We start from the raw sequence: 12,087 nt of genomic DNA on the forward strand, positions 1-12,087 counted from the left end.
AGGAGCATAGTTTTTATTAAATTTCTACCATACTGTGTTTCCATGGTCTTTTACATTATTTTTTGATTTTTGGAAAATGTTTGAATAATCACACTTTAAAGTCAATATCTACTTTATTGGCATGATGCCACATTATGGAAATTGAAATAGACCTCTCTGATTTTATTTCAGGTTGTTGCCCATGGTATCCCCATGAGAGCAAGAATGATTCACTCTCTTTCAGGAAAAAAGTCTGCTATTCCCTATGGGACAAAGTCACAGGTAGGTTTACCTGGAGATACCTGCAGATACTTCTTTTGTAAAATGGTAATAGTTGAGTCTAATATCTTGAACCAGCTACTTGCTTGTTGACCCTGCCTTTCTTCTCTAGCCCTGTTTTGACATTGTTTGCTTGTTTAGAATTAAATATACATATACTAGTTAATTCATAGGAGATGCTTAGAAATGGCCCAGTCCCTAATAAGCATTCAATGGACTGCCCCCATGGTTCAGCAGCAAAGAATCCACCTGCAATGTAGAAGCCTCAGGAGACATAGGTTCAATTCCTAAGTCAGGAAGATCCCCTCAGTTCAGTTCAGTTCAGTTGCTCAGTCATGTCCGACTCTTTGTGACCCCATGAACTGCAGCATGCCATGTCTCCCTCTCCATCACCAACTCCCGGAGTTTAGCCAAACTCATGCCCATTGAGTCAGTGATACCATCCAACCATCTCATCCTCTGTCGTCCCCTTCTCTTCCTGCCCCAAATCCCTCCCATCATCAGGGTCTTTTCCAATGAGTCAACTCTTTGCATGGGGTGGCCAAAGTATTGGAGTTTCAGCCTCAGCATCAGTCCTTCCAATGAACACCCAGGATTGATCTCCTTTAGGATGGACTGGTTAGATCTCCTTGCAGTCCAAGGGACTCTCAAGAGTCTTCTCCAACATCACACTTCAAAACCATCAATTCTTCAGCTCTCAGCTTTCTTTACAGTCCAACTCTCACATCCGTACATGACTACTGGAAAAACCATAGCCTTAATTAGACGGACCTTTGTTGACAAAGTAATGTCTCTGCTTTTTAATATGCTGTCTATGTTGGTCATGACTTTCCTTCCAAGGAATAAGCATTTTTAAATTTCATGGCTGCAATCACCATCTGCAGTGATTTTGGAGCCCATAAAAATAAAGTCAGCCACTGTTTCCACTGTTTCTGCATCTATTTGCCATGAAGTGATGGGACTGGATGCCATGATCTTAGTTTTCTGAATGTTGAGCTTTAAGCCAACTTTTTCACTCTCCTCTTTCACTTTCATCAAGAGGCTTTTTAGTTCCTCTTCACTTTCTGCCATAAGGGTGGTGTCATCTGCATATCTGAGGCTATTGATATTTCTCCCGGCAATCTTGATTCCAGCTTGTGCTTCTTCCAGCCCAGCATTCCTCATGATGTACTCTGCATATAAGTTAAATAAGCAGGGTGACAATATACAGCTTTGATGTACTTCTTTTCCTATTTCCAGTCTGTTGTTCCATGTCCAATTCTAACTGTTGTTTCCTGACCTACATATAGGTTTCTCAAGAGGCAGGTCAGGTGGTCTGGTATTCCCACCTCTTTCAGAATTTCCCACAGTTTATTGTGATCCACACAGTCAAAGGCTTTGGCATAGGTAGTAAAACAGAAATATTTTTCTGGAACTCTCTTGCTTTTTCGATGATCCAGCGGATGTTGGCAATTTGATCTCTGGTTCCTCTGCCTTTTCTAAAACCAGCTTGAACATCTGGAAGTTCACGGTTCACGCATTGCTGAAGCCTGGCTTGGAGAATTTTGAGCATGACTTTACTAGCGTGTGAGATGAGTGCAATTGTGCGGTAGTTTGAGCATTCTTTGGCATTGCCTTTCTTTGGGAAAGGAAGATCCCCTAAAGGAGGGCATCTCAACCCACTCCAGTATTCTTGCCTAGAGAATCCCATGAACAGAGGAGCCTGAAGGGCTAGAGTCACTGGTGTCTCAAAGAGTTAAACATGACATGATTTATATATGCAAGTCAAGAACAGACTACACTAACTAAATGTACCTTTTAAATAAACAATAATTGTCTTCCTGTGGGCGAGTTGCTGAGGAACTTGCAACCTGGGGACAACAGGTAATAGTCCTATGAAAAGTACTCTGTGTTCACTATGAAAAGAACTCAGCCAAACAATGGTAGGAGCACTCAGCTCTTACTTTCAGAGAGGGAGGAAATCTTTCACTTTCAGAGAAGAAAAAGTAAGGCTTGAAAAAGTTTGTTTAAAACTTCAATTTGCAACAAAATAGCATCATTCCAATCAAATGACAGTTTTTCTATGGGGAGAATTGGGTGAGACCAAATTCCTAAAAAACATAAATTTTTAAGTATCAGGTGTGCATTAGATGAGAAAGTTTGCAAATGCACTTTCAGATAACAGAATCTCACAGCGGTCAGCAGCTTTAGATTCATGGACTCCAACCACCTTGCTTTACAGATAAAGGAAGGCTGCATGACTACAGGAGGTCAACATTAAGGGAGAAACTGGACAAGTTTCCTTACAGGCAATAACCAGTGAGCGTGGTATAGGAGGTCCTCACAGGAGTGCTGGAAGTGCTGCTTAGTTACACTACTTCTTTTTTCTAAAATGAGAGTGATATTCTTCCCATAATAGGTATAATAGTCATTCCACCTTTCTTTTGGATTAATACTGATTGTGCTAAGGAAATTCAATTAAGCATATCCATCTCTTCCCTGGAGATTGGGCCAATATAGTATGAATAGATCAAGGAGTAAAATATGGTTCAAAATAGCAAGGAAAGTGGATGAGAAGAGTGACTTGGACCTGAGACTAAAACTGACTTCCTTATCTTCACCAAGTGAGAATGAGAGAGGGGTGAGGGAGAAACAGTTTCATCACCAGTGACTCCCCAAGAAGGTGAAAGTGTTGCTACAAGTTCTCATTTCAAGGCCTTTAATACAGAAGAAGGAAATGATCCTTTTGCATCAATCCTGCCATTCCTCAATTCTTAAGAACTGAGTTAATGCTAAACTTATAGGTTTGCATCATTATTTTTATACTGGAGTCGAAAATGGGCCCTCCTTATCTTTTAAGAACTGTATAAATTTGCTTTGAACTGGTCAATTCCATAATCTGTGGAAGTGCAAAGTCATCCCCATCACCTCAAATTTCTTCCAATATCCAGGGAGTGTATGTATTGGCCTCTGCTGCCTCTTGGTGTCCACGCCTTCTCCTCTAGTTTTGGTGATGTACCATGATGACCATACATGAAACTCATGATTTTTACCCATTTCCACACGCAAAATACATATTAACAGCCTTCCTCCTGGAACACAAATAAGATTGCAAGGGCAGAAGCAGTCATATTTGACCATGAGGTAACTTTATAGAAGGAAGCTACATGCCAAAGATGGTGGAGCAGAAAGGAGGAGGGCACTGATGAATCTGTGGATGTCCCTGAGATACCTCTAGACTTTTTTTTAGGAAAAAAAACCCATTGTAGTTTGTATAAGCAACTGTGGTCAGGTCTCTGCAAACAGCTAAAAATAATCCATGACTCACTACAGTATGTAAAGCTCATGGTAATTTGCACAGTGCTAAATAAATTATATTTGAGGAAAAAAAACATACATGAATATACTGAAGACCTGGGGGGTTATGGAAGGCCCACATTGTGCAGTGCACAGCAAACAATTCATAAGTTCCTACTGTATACAATTTGACTTCTGAAATCTTTTCTATACCCCCTTCTCTGAGCCTTCCTCCCCTAGCTGTTATTTTCTCTGCCCTTTCTCCTTTGCTATGACTGTCTTGCTGGTTCCTCTCATTTCCCTCTCCAGTTGCCAAATATCGAAATATTCTTTAATATACAGAGCAGGCCAGAGTTCCCCCAATTCCTATTCCTAAACTCCTGTACCCAAAGTAAAGAAATGACACTCCCTTACTAGAAAACATTCTCATTTGAAGGCTATCAGGACAAAAATGTAAACACTTTTTCCCAGCATATTTGAAAAAGTCAGCACTGCAACTATTGTCTTACAAATCTCCAAAGAAGATTATCCTATTTCCTTTAGGTTTTCTTAGTGGGTTTTTTGGTTACAAGAGTCACTTTACAGCTCTTCACTTGTTTGTTTTTGTTCTTACTTATTCTTCACAAGGTAAGCCTTTTAGAATATGTATTGGAGAAGTGAAGCTTGATGTCAGTGACTCTAATTTATGGTTATAATAGGAAACTGCCCAAAGATATGGAGCAGATTAGACCAGGACTCTCCCTGTCTTCTGCAGGACCAACATATCTATTGGTTCCCAGATGATCCGTCCCCAGTTTATCTCAACTAAACTTGATAGGGATCAACTGACAAGGAAAGAATATTTTCCTTATGTTAATAAGACTTCATAATTTGAATGTTTCCTAGTATACTTAGAAAACAAGTGTGGTTTCTGTTGAAATGCAAACGTTAATAATGTAGAAGATTGGAAAACAGAACCATAAGGCAGAGAATTACAAAGTTCCTGTTAATTTATGACAAAGACACAGGAAGCTGCTCCTTAGCCTACTATTGCCTCTTTAGCATGACCAAGTTATTTTTATACCAAGTATAGATTTAGCTGTTAATTTTATATGGCTATATTTGAATGGGATCAAGATGAATAAAAGACCATATTTGTGTTAAATGTTGTAATGTCCCATAATTTTGAAATTTATGTGCTTTAAAATTTTAAAGCAATAGACTTGTCCTGAATTACAAGACTGCATTATGATTTTCATGAGCCCTAAGTGAGTAAGAGTAAGTGAAGTTGTTCAGTCATGTCCAGCTCTTTGCGACCCCGTGGACTGTAGCCCACCAGGCTTCTCTGTCCATGGGATTCTCCAGGCAAGAATACTGGAGTGGGTTGCCATTTCCTTCTCCAGGGGATCTTCCCAACTCAGGGATTGAACCTGGATCTTCTGCATTGCAGGCAGATGCTTTAACCTCTGAGCCATCAGGGAAGCAGATAGACACTTTTGCTTTGTGGGACCCTATAAATCAATAAATATTAAAAGTTAGGCTATATGAGTGCATTGATATAAAGATTACATTAAGCTTTAATATAATCCAGACTGGATTTATTCTTATCTTTTAAAGAATTAATATATATTATATTCTTATATTCATATTCTTGTGTTTATTTTTTCTTATGATTTGAAATAAACTAAAATTATTTTCACAAACCCCTAAAAGTATCATAGGCCCCATGCACTGTTTGACTGTGTCTCATGGAACAATCGGCCCTGTGAAGTCAGAAATGGCCAGTACACGTGCCATGTACTGGGGTCTACCTATTCCTACCGACCTTCACCCTACCACAACTACACTACACACTCACACAACCTTTCAAATTGAAATGAAAATTTTCAAGTAGTTTCTTTGGGAAATAGTACATTTATTCTAGTAATGTCATTTCTGAAGTTTTTTTTTACATAGCTTGATTTGGAGACCTAAGATGAATGTTTGAGATTTATGTTTGATAGTTAAAACAAAACTATCTTAATGAAAATAATATTTTTGGTACCAAAAAAAGATTTGTTTTTATATAGTATCAAACTTTGAAAAAGCCTAAGTTCAAACCTGAACATTGTATTTCATGTATTTGATTAAAGTGTTTATAGAAAAAAAAAAGACTACTTAGTTAAATGGTTGTAAAGCTGAGCTTGCAACCTTCTGATAAATAATTAGTATTTTCTATTGCTAAGTGAATAACGCAGAAGCACATTTGCCCATTCTCCAGAAACAAACAGTATCTACTATATTTTTCTTGCAGTATATTCTTTCAATAAGCAGAGAAAATCTAAACAAGGATCTACTGACGGGTAAGTCCAATGCTTTATTCACCAGCCCTCATTTTCAGCAAAGCACATGAGACTAATTTCGTCACACGATTAATTGAAACTTGTTTACCATTCCTTCTAAGGGGTTATTAAGAGCAAGACTATGTACAATACAAAGTGTTTCTTTAAAAATACTGGTGGTACATCTTCCAGCATCTCTTTTCCATCTTATCAATGGTCTAAATAAAAATTGTTTATTCAGCATGTATTGAATTCCTATTGTCTTTTAGGCACTGGGTTGAATGAGTGCCTCAGTGAAGAACTCACAATCTAGTGGAAAAACAGATATACATATATAACAATTTTCAAAGAGACACAAGCAGATTTTTTTATCAGAAATATGAAAAGCAATAGTGTGAAGGCTGGTAGAGGGCTGCAGTTTTTTTAAGTATTATGAAAATCGCTGTGTGCAAAAACAGGAGTCTGGACTAAAGCTATAGCCAAGTGGTTGGGAGGAGGGATAGATTCAAGATATCTGTAAGAGACAAAATTAGATGCAGGGTATGTGAAGTCAAGAAAGAGGAATGTGTACATGAGCCTGAAGATTCTCATGTCCGTAACTAAAGAGACCTAGGCCTATCCATTAACTGAAAAGCCTCTGGACTGCAAATTAAATTTGTATCCTGGGTAATCAATCCAATCACATTCCATGTAACCCTCGATCATATTTTTTCTTCTTCAGCATTTGTACTAAACAAATTCACTCCATGCAAAGCATGCCATTAGTAGTTCTGCTGCTGCTGCTGCTGCTAAGTCACTTCAGTCGTGCCCGACTCTGTGTGACCCCATAGACGGAAGCCCACCAGGCTCCCCTGTCCCTGGGATTCTCCAGGCAAGAACACTGGAGTGGGTTCTACTATCTTTTAAATCAATCAATCCCTCTTAATGCATCCCAGCAGCCTCTGACTTTTGGAGAGCAGAGGTTCCAGTTATGTATCTGTGTTTCTCCACAGTCCTCTCCCCAGGGTGTTTGTAACGTATCTGTTGAATTGAACTGACCTTTACTGAAGTGGGAGAAGGAGTGAGGGGGACGGTCACTCGAGTTGATTCAGGAGGGCTCAGAAATAGGGTTTAGTATTTGTCTTAATTCCATTTCTTTTCTTGTATTTGTAAGACTGACTTTTGGATGAGTAGATAAATGGCTAGGTTGCTTTATATATTCATGCTGATCTTAAGAAAAGAAACTACAAGACAGTTTTTAAAAATAATAGAAAATATTATTTGATGTGTTAAGCACTATGTTAATAACTGCTTTATATTGCATCAATTTGTATAACCCTCCAAACAACTCTGTGAAGTAAGAATTATGTTTACCTCAGTTTTGTACATGATAAAGGAAACTTAGAGCCACAGTGCAGCAGGTTACACTGTTAATAAGTAGCAGAATCTGGATTGAACTTGAGTCTGTCTATTCCAAAGTCCATGCTTTTAACTATTACAGTCACTGCCTCCAGTAATATATATGAAATACTGATAATAAGGAGCTAAAACATGGGGAAGATCCATCTTGCATGCTCCCCTGTTTTTCATTAAGTACACACTGCACAGCATACAATTTCATAAATGGCATAAATATGTTATTAAAAGGATGCTGAACCTCTTGACTTCTAGACTCTTTGGCATATAAAGTTCTTTTACACATCTTTCTTATTCCTTTACAAGGCATCAGATTGTGAGCCACCTATTCCACAGAGGTCTACACCAGCTCTAACATCTACATTCTGATTTGTGGCTTTAAGAACAATAAATAGCCCCTAATTATAGATCTCCTGAACTATGAACAAAAATAATGTTTTACTACAGAGATAAGAACATAATAGTTCAGAAAATGAAATTCACTATAGATTTTTAGCAGGCCAAAAAAAGCACTAAAATAATTTGATTATATTTATTAAGAAGTTTCCAAAAAGAAAAACAACAACAAAAAAGAAGTTTCCAGTCTTCTTACTCACTTTCCCCTAACTATTTCAGTGTTTGATTACAAAAAGATCTATATTTATATATCAGTGATCTATATTTATAACAATCTGAGTCAGAAGTCTAGAGGACTTGCTAAAAAGAGATACAGAGTCAGACATAGTATGAAAAAAGAATTTTGACTGAATCACAAATTAAGCCTTAATTTGGGGGCAACTTTAAAATATGTGATGATTGTTTCTTTCCTAGGGTGCCAACAATTACAGTGATGCAAGAATATACATAGTTAGATTTTTTTTTTTTTTTTGAGACGGAGACAGTTGATTTTTACCTCTTTTACTACCAGATTATCCTAGAACATTTGCCAAACAGTTGTCAGATCACATTTTAACTAATTCATGTTTACATTGTTCAGTATCTCTATCACACTGTTCTCAGAAAATGATTAATTCAGTTTAAGTGAATTAAGAATTGGAATTTCGTTTCCATTAGTTTTCTCTGTTTCTTCAGCTGTTGAGAAATACCCCAATGCAAAAGTGCACTTTGGCCACAGGCTGGTGAAATGTAGTCCTGAGAAAGGAGTGATCACTGTGCTCGGGTAAGAACTGGCCTTTGACTTCAGAGGTGAAGGGTTGAAGTGGAGAATTGTGCCTGTAAACTTTGCTCTAGACTTGTTTGAAAGAGTTAAATGATTACCAACAGGGTAATTCAAGTAGTTTCTATAATCAAGTAATTTTATGTTGATCACTAGCACCAGTATTCTTCCTGATTCTCCTGCTCACTCATCTTCTTAACATCATTCTAGACTGGTAACCATACTCTGCCTCGAACACTCTCATAACTTGAAACAGGCAACTCTGCACTGCTCTGCTTCTCCTCTCCTCTTTCTGAATACTCTTTGTCTGCCTCCCCTTGGCTGAGCCCATTTCCTCTAAAGTTCCAAGCCTCATGTCCCACTTGGGGGTAGTATCTTGGATTCACAGTTTGTTCAACAACTACTTACAAATTCACATTTCTATTTGTAATAATAATAATAACCCTTATTTCAATCTTAATATTAATTTTCCTTTAAACACCTTCGCAAGTACTTCTTGCCATAATTGCAAATGTATCTAAAATTTCGAACATCTATTTGTCCTACTCCTAACTTCCCTAGTCTGTTGTTGCTGTCTAGATGCTCAGTCACGTCCAACTCTTTGTGACCCTGTGAACTGCAGACCACCAGGCTCCTCTGTCCATGGGATTCTCTAGGCAAGAATACTGGAGTGGGCTGCCATTTCCTTCTCCAGGGGCTCTTCCCCACCCAAGGATCAAACCTGTGTCTCCTGCATTGGCAGGCAGATTCTTTACCACTGAGTCACCTGGGAAGCTGACTTACCTAGTATTTTTAACCAAATAATTAAAATCATTCTTGATGTACCCCTTTCCTTATTTTCTCCCATTTGACCTAAAGACATTTCCCAGTGTCTCGTACTTCCTGTCTGTCTCAGAGCATATGTCGTTCTTCTTCCTGAGCACCACAATCCTTGGGATCTCACCCCCATACATGTAGGCCACTATAGTCACTTTGTCTCCATTTCCTCTCCCTTCTGCATTGTGACTCCACTGCAATGTTTCTACTCCTAAATAAGGTGTCTTAAATTACTACTCTTCATACACCGCCTGCCCAATGGAAATATATTGTTTTCTCCCAGTTGCCAGAATAATGTATTTAAACCTTGCATCTTAACATTCAAAATTCTCTTCTCCTCCCTCCCCAATTGTACTCTTTTCTTAAATTCCTCTTCTGATCTCCTCTAAGACAAACATGCTGCTCCTAGAAGATCTTGGTCACGTCCCTGAGATTGTTCATACCCTTTCTCCATTTGAAAGACTTTTCCTTCTTTTCAAGGATCTCTTTCTTCATGCAGGGAACTCAGTTCTTAGTCAGGCTTCTGTGGCCTAGCATGTCTTTGGGAATCAGTATGATTTTGTGTTACCCTCAATCTCATAAGCAAACCCATGACTGGGACAAGTGTTATCTTCATTTTATAACTATCGACTCAAAGCTCTAAATCAGATATGTAAAAGTAAGTAGTGGCCCCATTATTAAGTCACTACTTTTTATACCCAATAGAGGTACTTCATCATTTTCACCACTAGACTTTTCTTTTGATGGTTTCCTTTATTTTTCAGACAGGACAAAGTTCCCAAAGATGTCACCTGTGACCTCATTGTAGGATGTGATGGAGCCTTTTCCACTGTTAGAACTCACCTCATGAAGAAACCCCGCTTTGATTACAGTCAAAGATACATTCCTCATGGGTACATGGAGCTGAGTATTCCACCTAAGAATGGGGATGTAAGTCCTTTCCCTTTCTTTTCTCCTTCCTACAGCTCTCCCCCTCCCCCTGCCGCATATTAGTATAGAAGTGTATTCCAGTGCAGTTGTTCTCAGCAGCATGTCTTTATCCGTTTTAAGGTCTGCCAAAGTACTATGTATTCGATAACTCATAATAAATTGGACGTACAGATATCCTTTTAATAATATCACTGTCACTCCTTTACCTTTCGATATGTTTTCTTGAATAGGGAAGAAAGGAAAGGAATTACAACTACTTTTTTCTATTATATCTTGGGAAAAAATTTTAAAAGAAAAACAACTTTGTTTGACAGCCCAGAGTTCTTATACTCATGATTAAATTAAAAAGTTATTAAATACAGTGAACAGGGAGTTGTTGCAAAGAGACTTGCATTGCATGTTTTTTATTTCCTGGAGTCAACTTTGTCTGACAGCCCAGAGTTCTTATACTCATGATTAAATTAAAAAGTTATTAAATAAAGTGAACAGGGAATTGTTGCAAAGAGACTTGCATTGCATGTTTTTTATTTCCTGGAGTCCATGTTAAACCATATGTGTCCAGAGGCAAATATGTAGCATGTGTATTGTGTGTTGAGGAAAATTAAAATACCAACAGAAGCAATGAGAATCTTGGCTTATAAGTAATAAAAGGTACACAGCATTAGTTAAATACTTGATTTGCATGTAAAAGATACATTTTAAGGTACTGATTTAACCTATCCTATTTGAAATTCAAACGTCTAGTCTGTTTGGGATAGCGTTATTATATACCACTTTTATGGGCTTCCCAGGTGACTCATTGGTAAAGAATCTGCCAATGCAGGAGATACAGGTTTGATCCCTGGGTGGGGAAGATCCTCTGGAGGAGGAAATGACAACCCACTCCAGTATCCTTGCCCAGACAATTCTATGGACAGAGGAGCCTGACGGGCTACAGTTTATGAGGTCGCAAAGAGTCTGACATGACTGAATGACTAACACTTCTAACACCTGGGGAATTAAGTGCGAGCTCATCTTAAAGCCATTTTTTCACAACAAGCAAACTGTCTTTGCTTAGACTTTATGTTTGGAGGGACTTGCAGTGATCTAAATTGCTGTGGGTACAAGTATAACATAAACAGAGTCAGTATGCCTTATTTGTTAATGCAGATGAGCTGCATTAATACACTAATTATATATATATTTTCCCCTGCAGTATGCCATGGAACCTAATTATCTACATATTTGGCCTAGAGATACCTTTATGATGATTGCACTTCCTAACACGGTAGTGTAAAAATTTTTATTAACTGTCATTCTGCCTATATGATTAATGTTTTTCGTTATTTACTTTTATATGCTGCAAGCATGTATGTAGTCAACTTCATCATTGTCTAGTCTGTTTAATGATTATATCTGCAACTTTGGAGATATTGAAGAAAAACCTGAAGAAATACAAGTTATTTACTTTGGAAAGGATATTTAACATATACAAATGACTAATGGGGGTTTATGTGTGGTGGTACCTGACTGCCACCTCCCCCAAGACAGTGCAGGAAGAAACTGCCCCCAAATAAAGCCAAAGATATTTAGGTTATATATTGCGAAGTATTTTTCATCCTTTAAGGTCTGTAGGACATTTGAATATTCATTATCAAAAAGGAACATGGCTGTTATTTCATTAGACCTTAGAGACTTTTTTGCTATCAGTCCTGGGTGTTCATTGGAAGGACTGATGTTGAAACTGAAACTCCAATGCTTTGGCCACCTGATGCAAAGAGCTGACTCATTGGAAAAGACCCTGATGCTGGGAAAGATTGAGGGCAGGAGGAGAAGGGGATGACAGAAGATGAGATGGTTGGATGGCATCACTGACTCCATGGACACGGGTTTGGTTGGACTCCAGGAGTTGGTGATGGACAAGGAGGCCTGGCGTGCTGCAGTTCATGGGGTCACAAAGAGACAAACTGAGTGACT

General features: G+C 38.2%; 1 protein-coding gene across 4 annotated transcripts in view; it reads left to right on the forward strand.

The window, feature by feature from the left end:
- KMO (kynurenine 3-monooxygenase) overlaps positions 1 to 12,087 on the forward strand; it is a 51,797-nt gene that overhangs the window by 16,288 nt on the left and 23,422 nt on the right. For all 4 annotated transcript variants that reach the window (XR_008685107.2, XR_016039633.1, XM_055419704.2 and 1 more), the window contains exons 4-8: positions 172 to 261; positions 5,807 to 5,855; positions 8,301 to 8,388; positions 9,966 to 10,131; positions 11,327 to 11,398. Coding sequence is in view for 2 of the 4 variants with exons in the window: in XM_055419704.2 (XP_055275679.1) it covers positions 172 to 261; positions 5,807 to 5,855; positions 8,301 to 8,388; positions 9,966 to 10,131; positions 11,327 to 11,398 (465 nt within the window). In the remaining 2 variants the exon portion in view is untranslated. The remainder of the gene's footprint in view (positions 1 to 171; positions 262 to 5,806; positions 5,856 to 8,300; positions 8,389 to 9,965; positions 10,132 to 11,326; positions 11,399 to 12,087) is intronic.

This window comes from Moschus berezovskii, chromosome 17, assembly GCF_049115385.1.
Source record: "Moschus berezovskii isolate FMDL1 chromosome 17, NW_MosBer_1.0, whole genome shotgun sequence".
In the NCBI taxonomy this organism is placed as follows: domain Eukaryota; kingdom Metazoa; phylum Chordata; class Mammalia; order Artiodactyla; family Moschidae; genus Moschus; species Moschus berezovskii.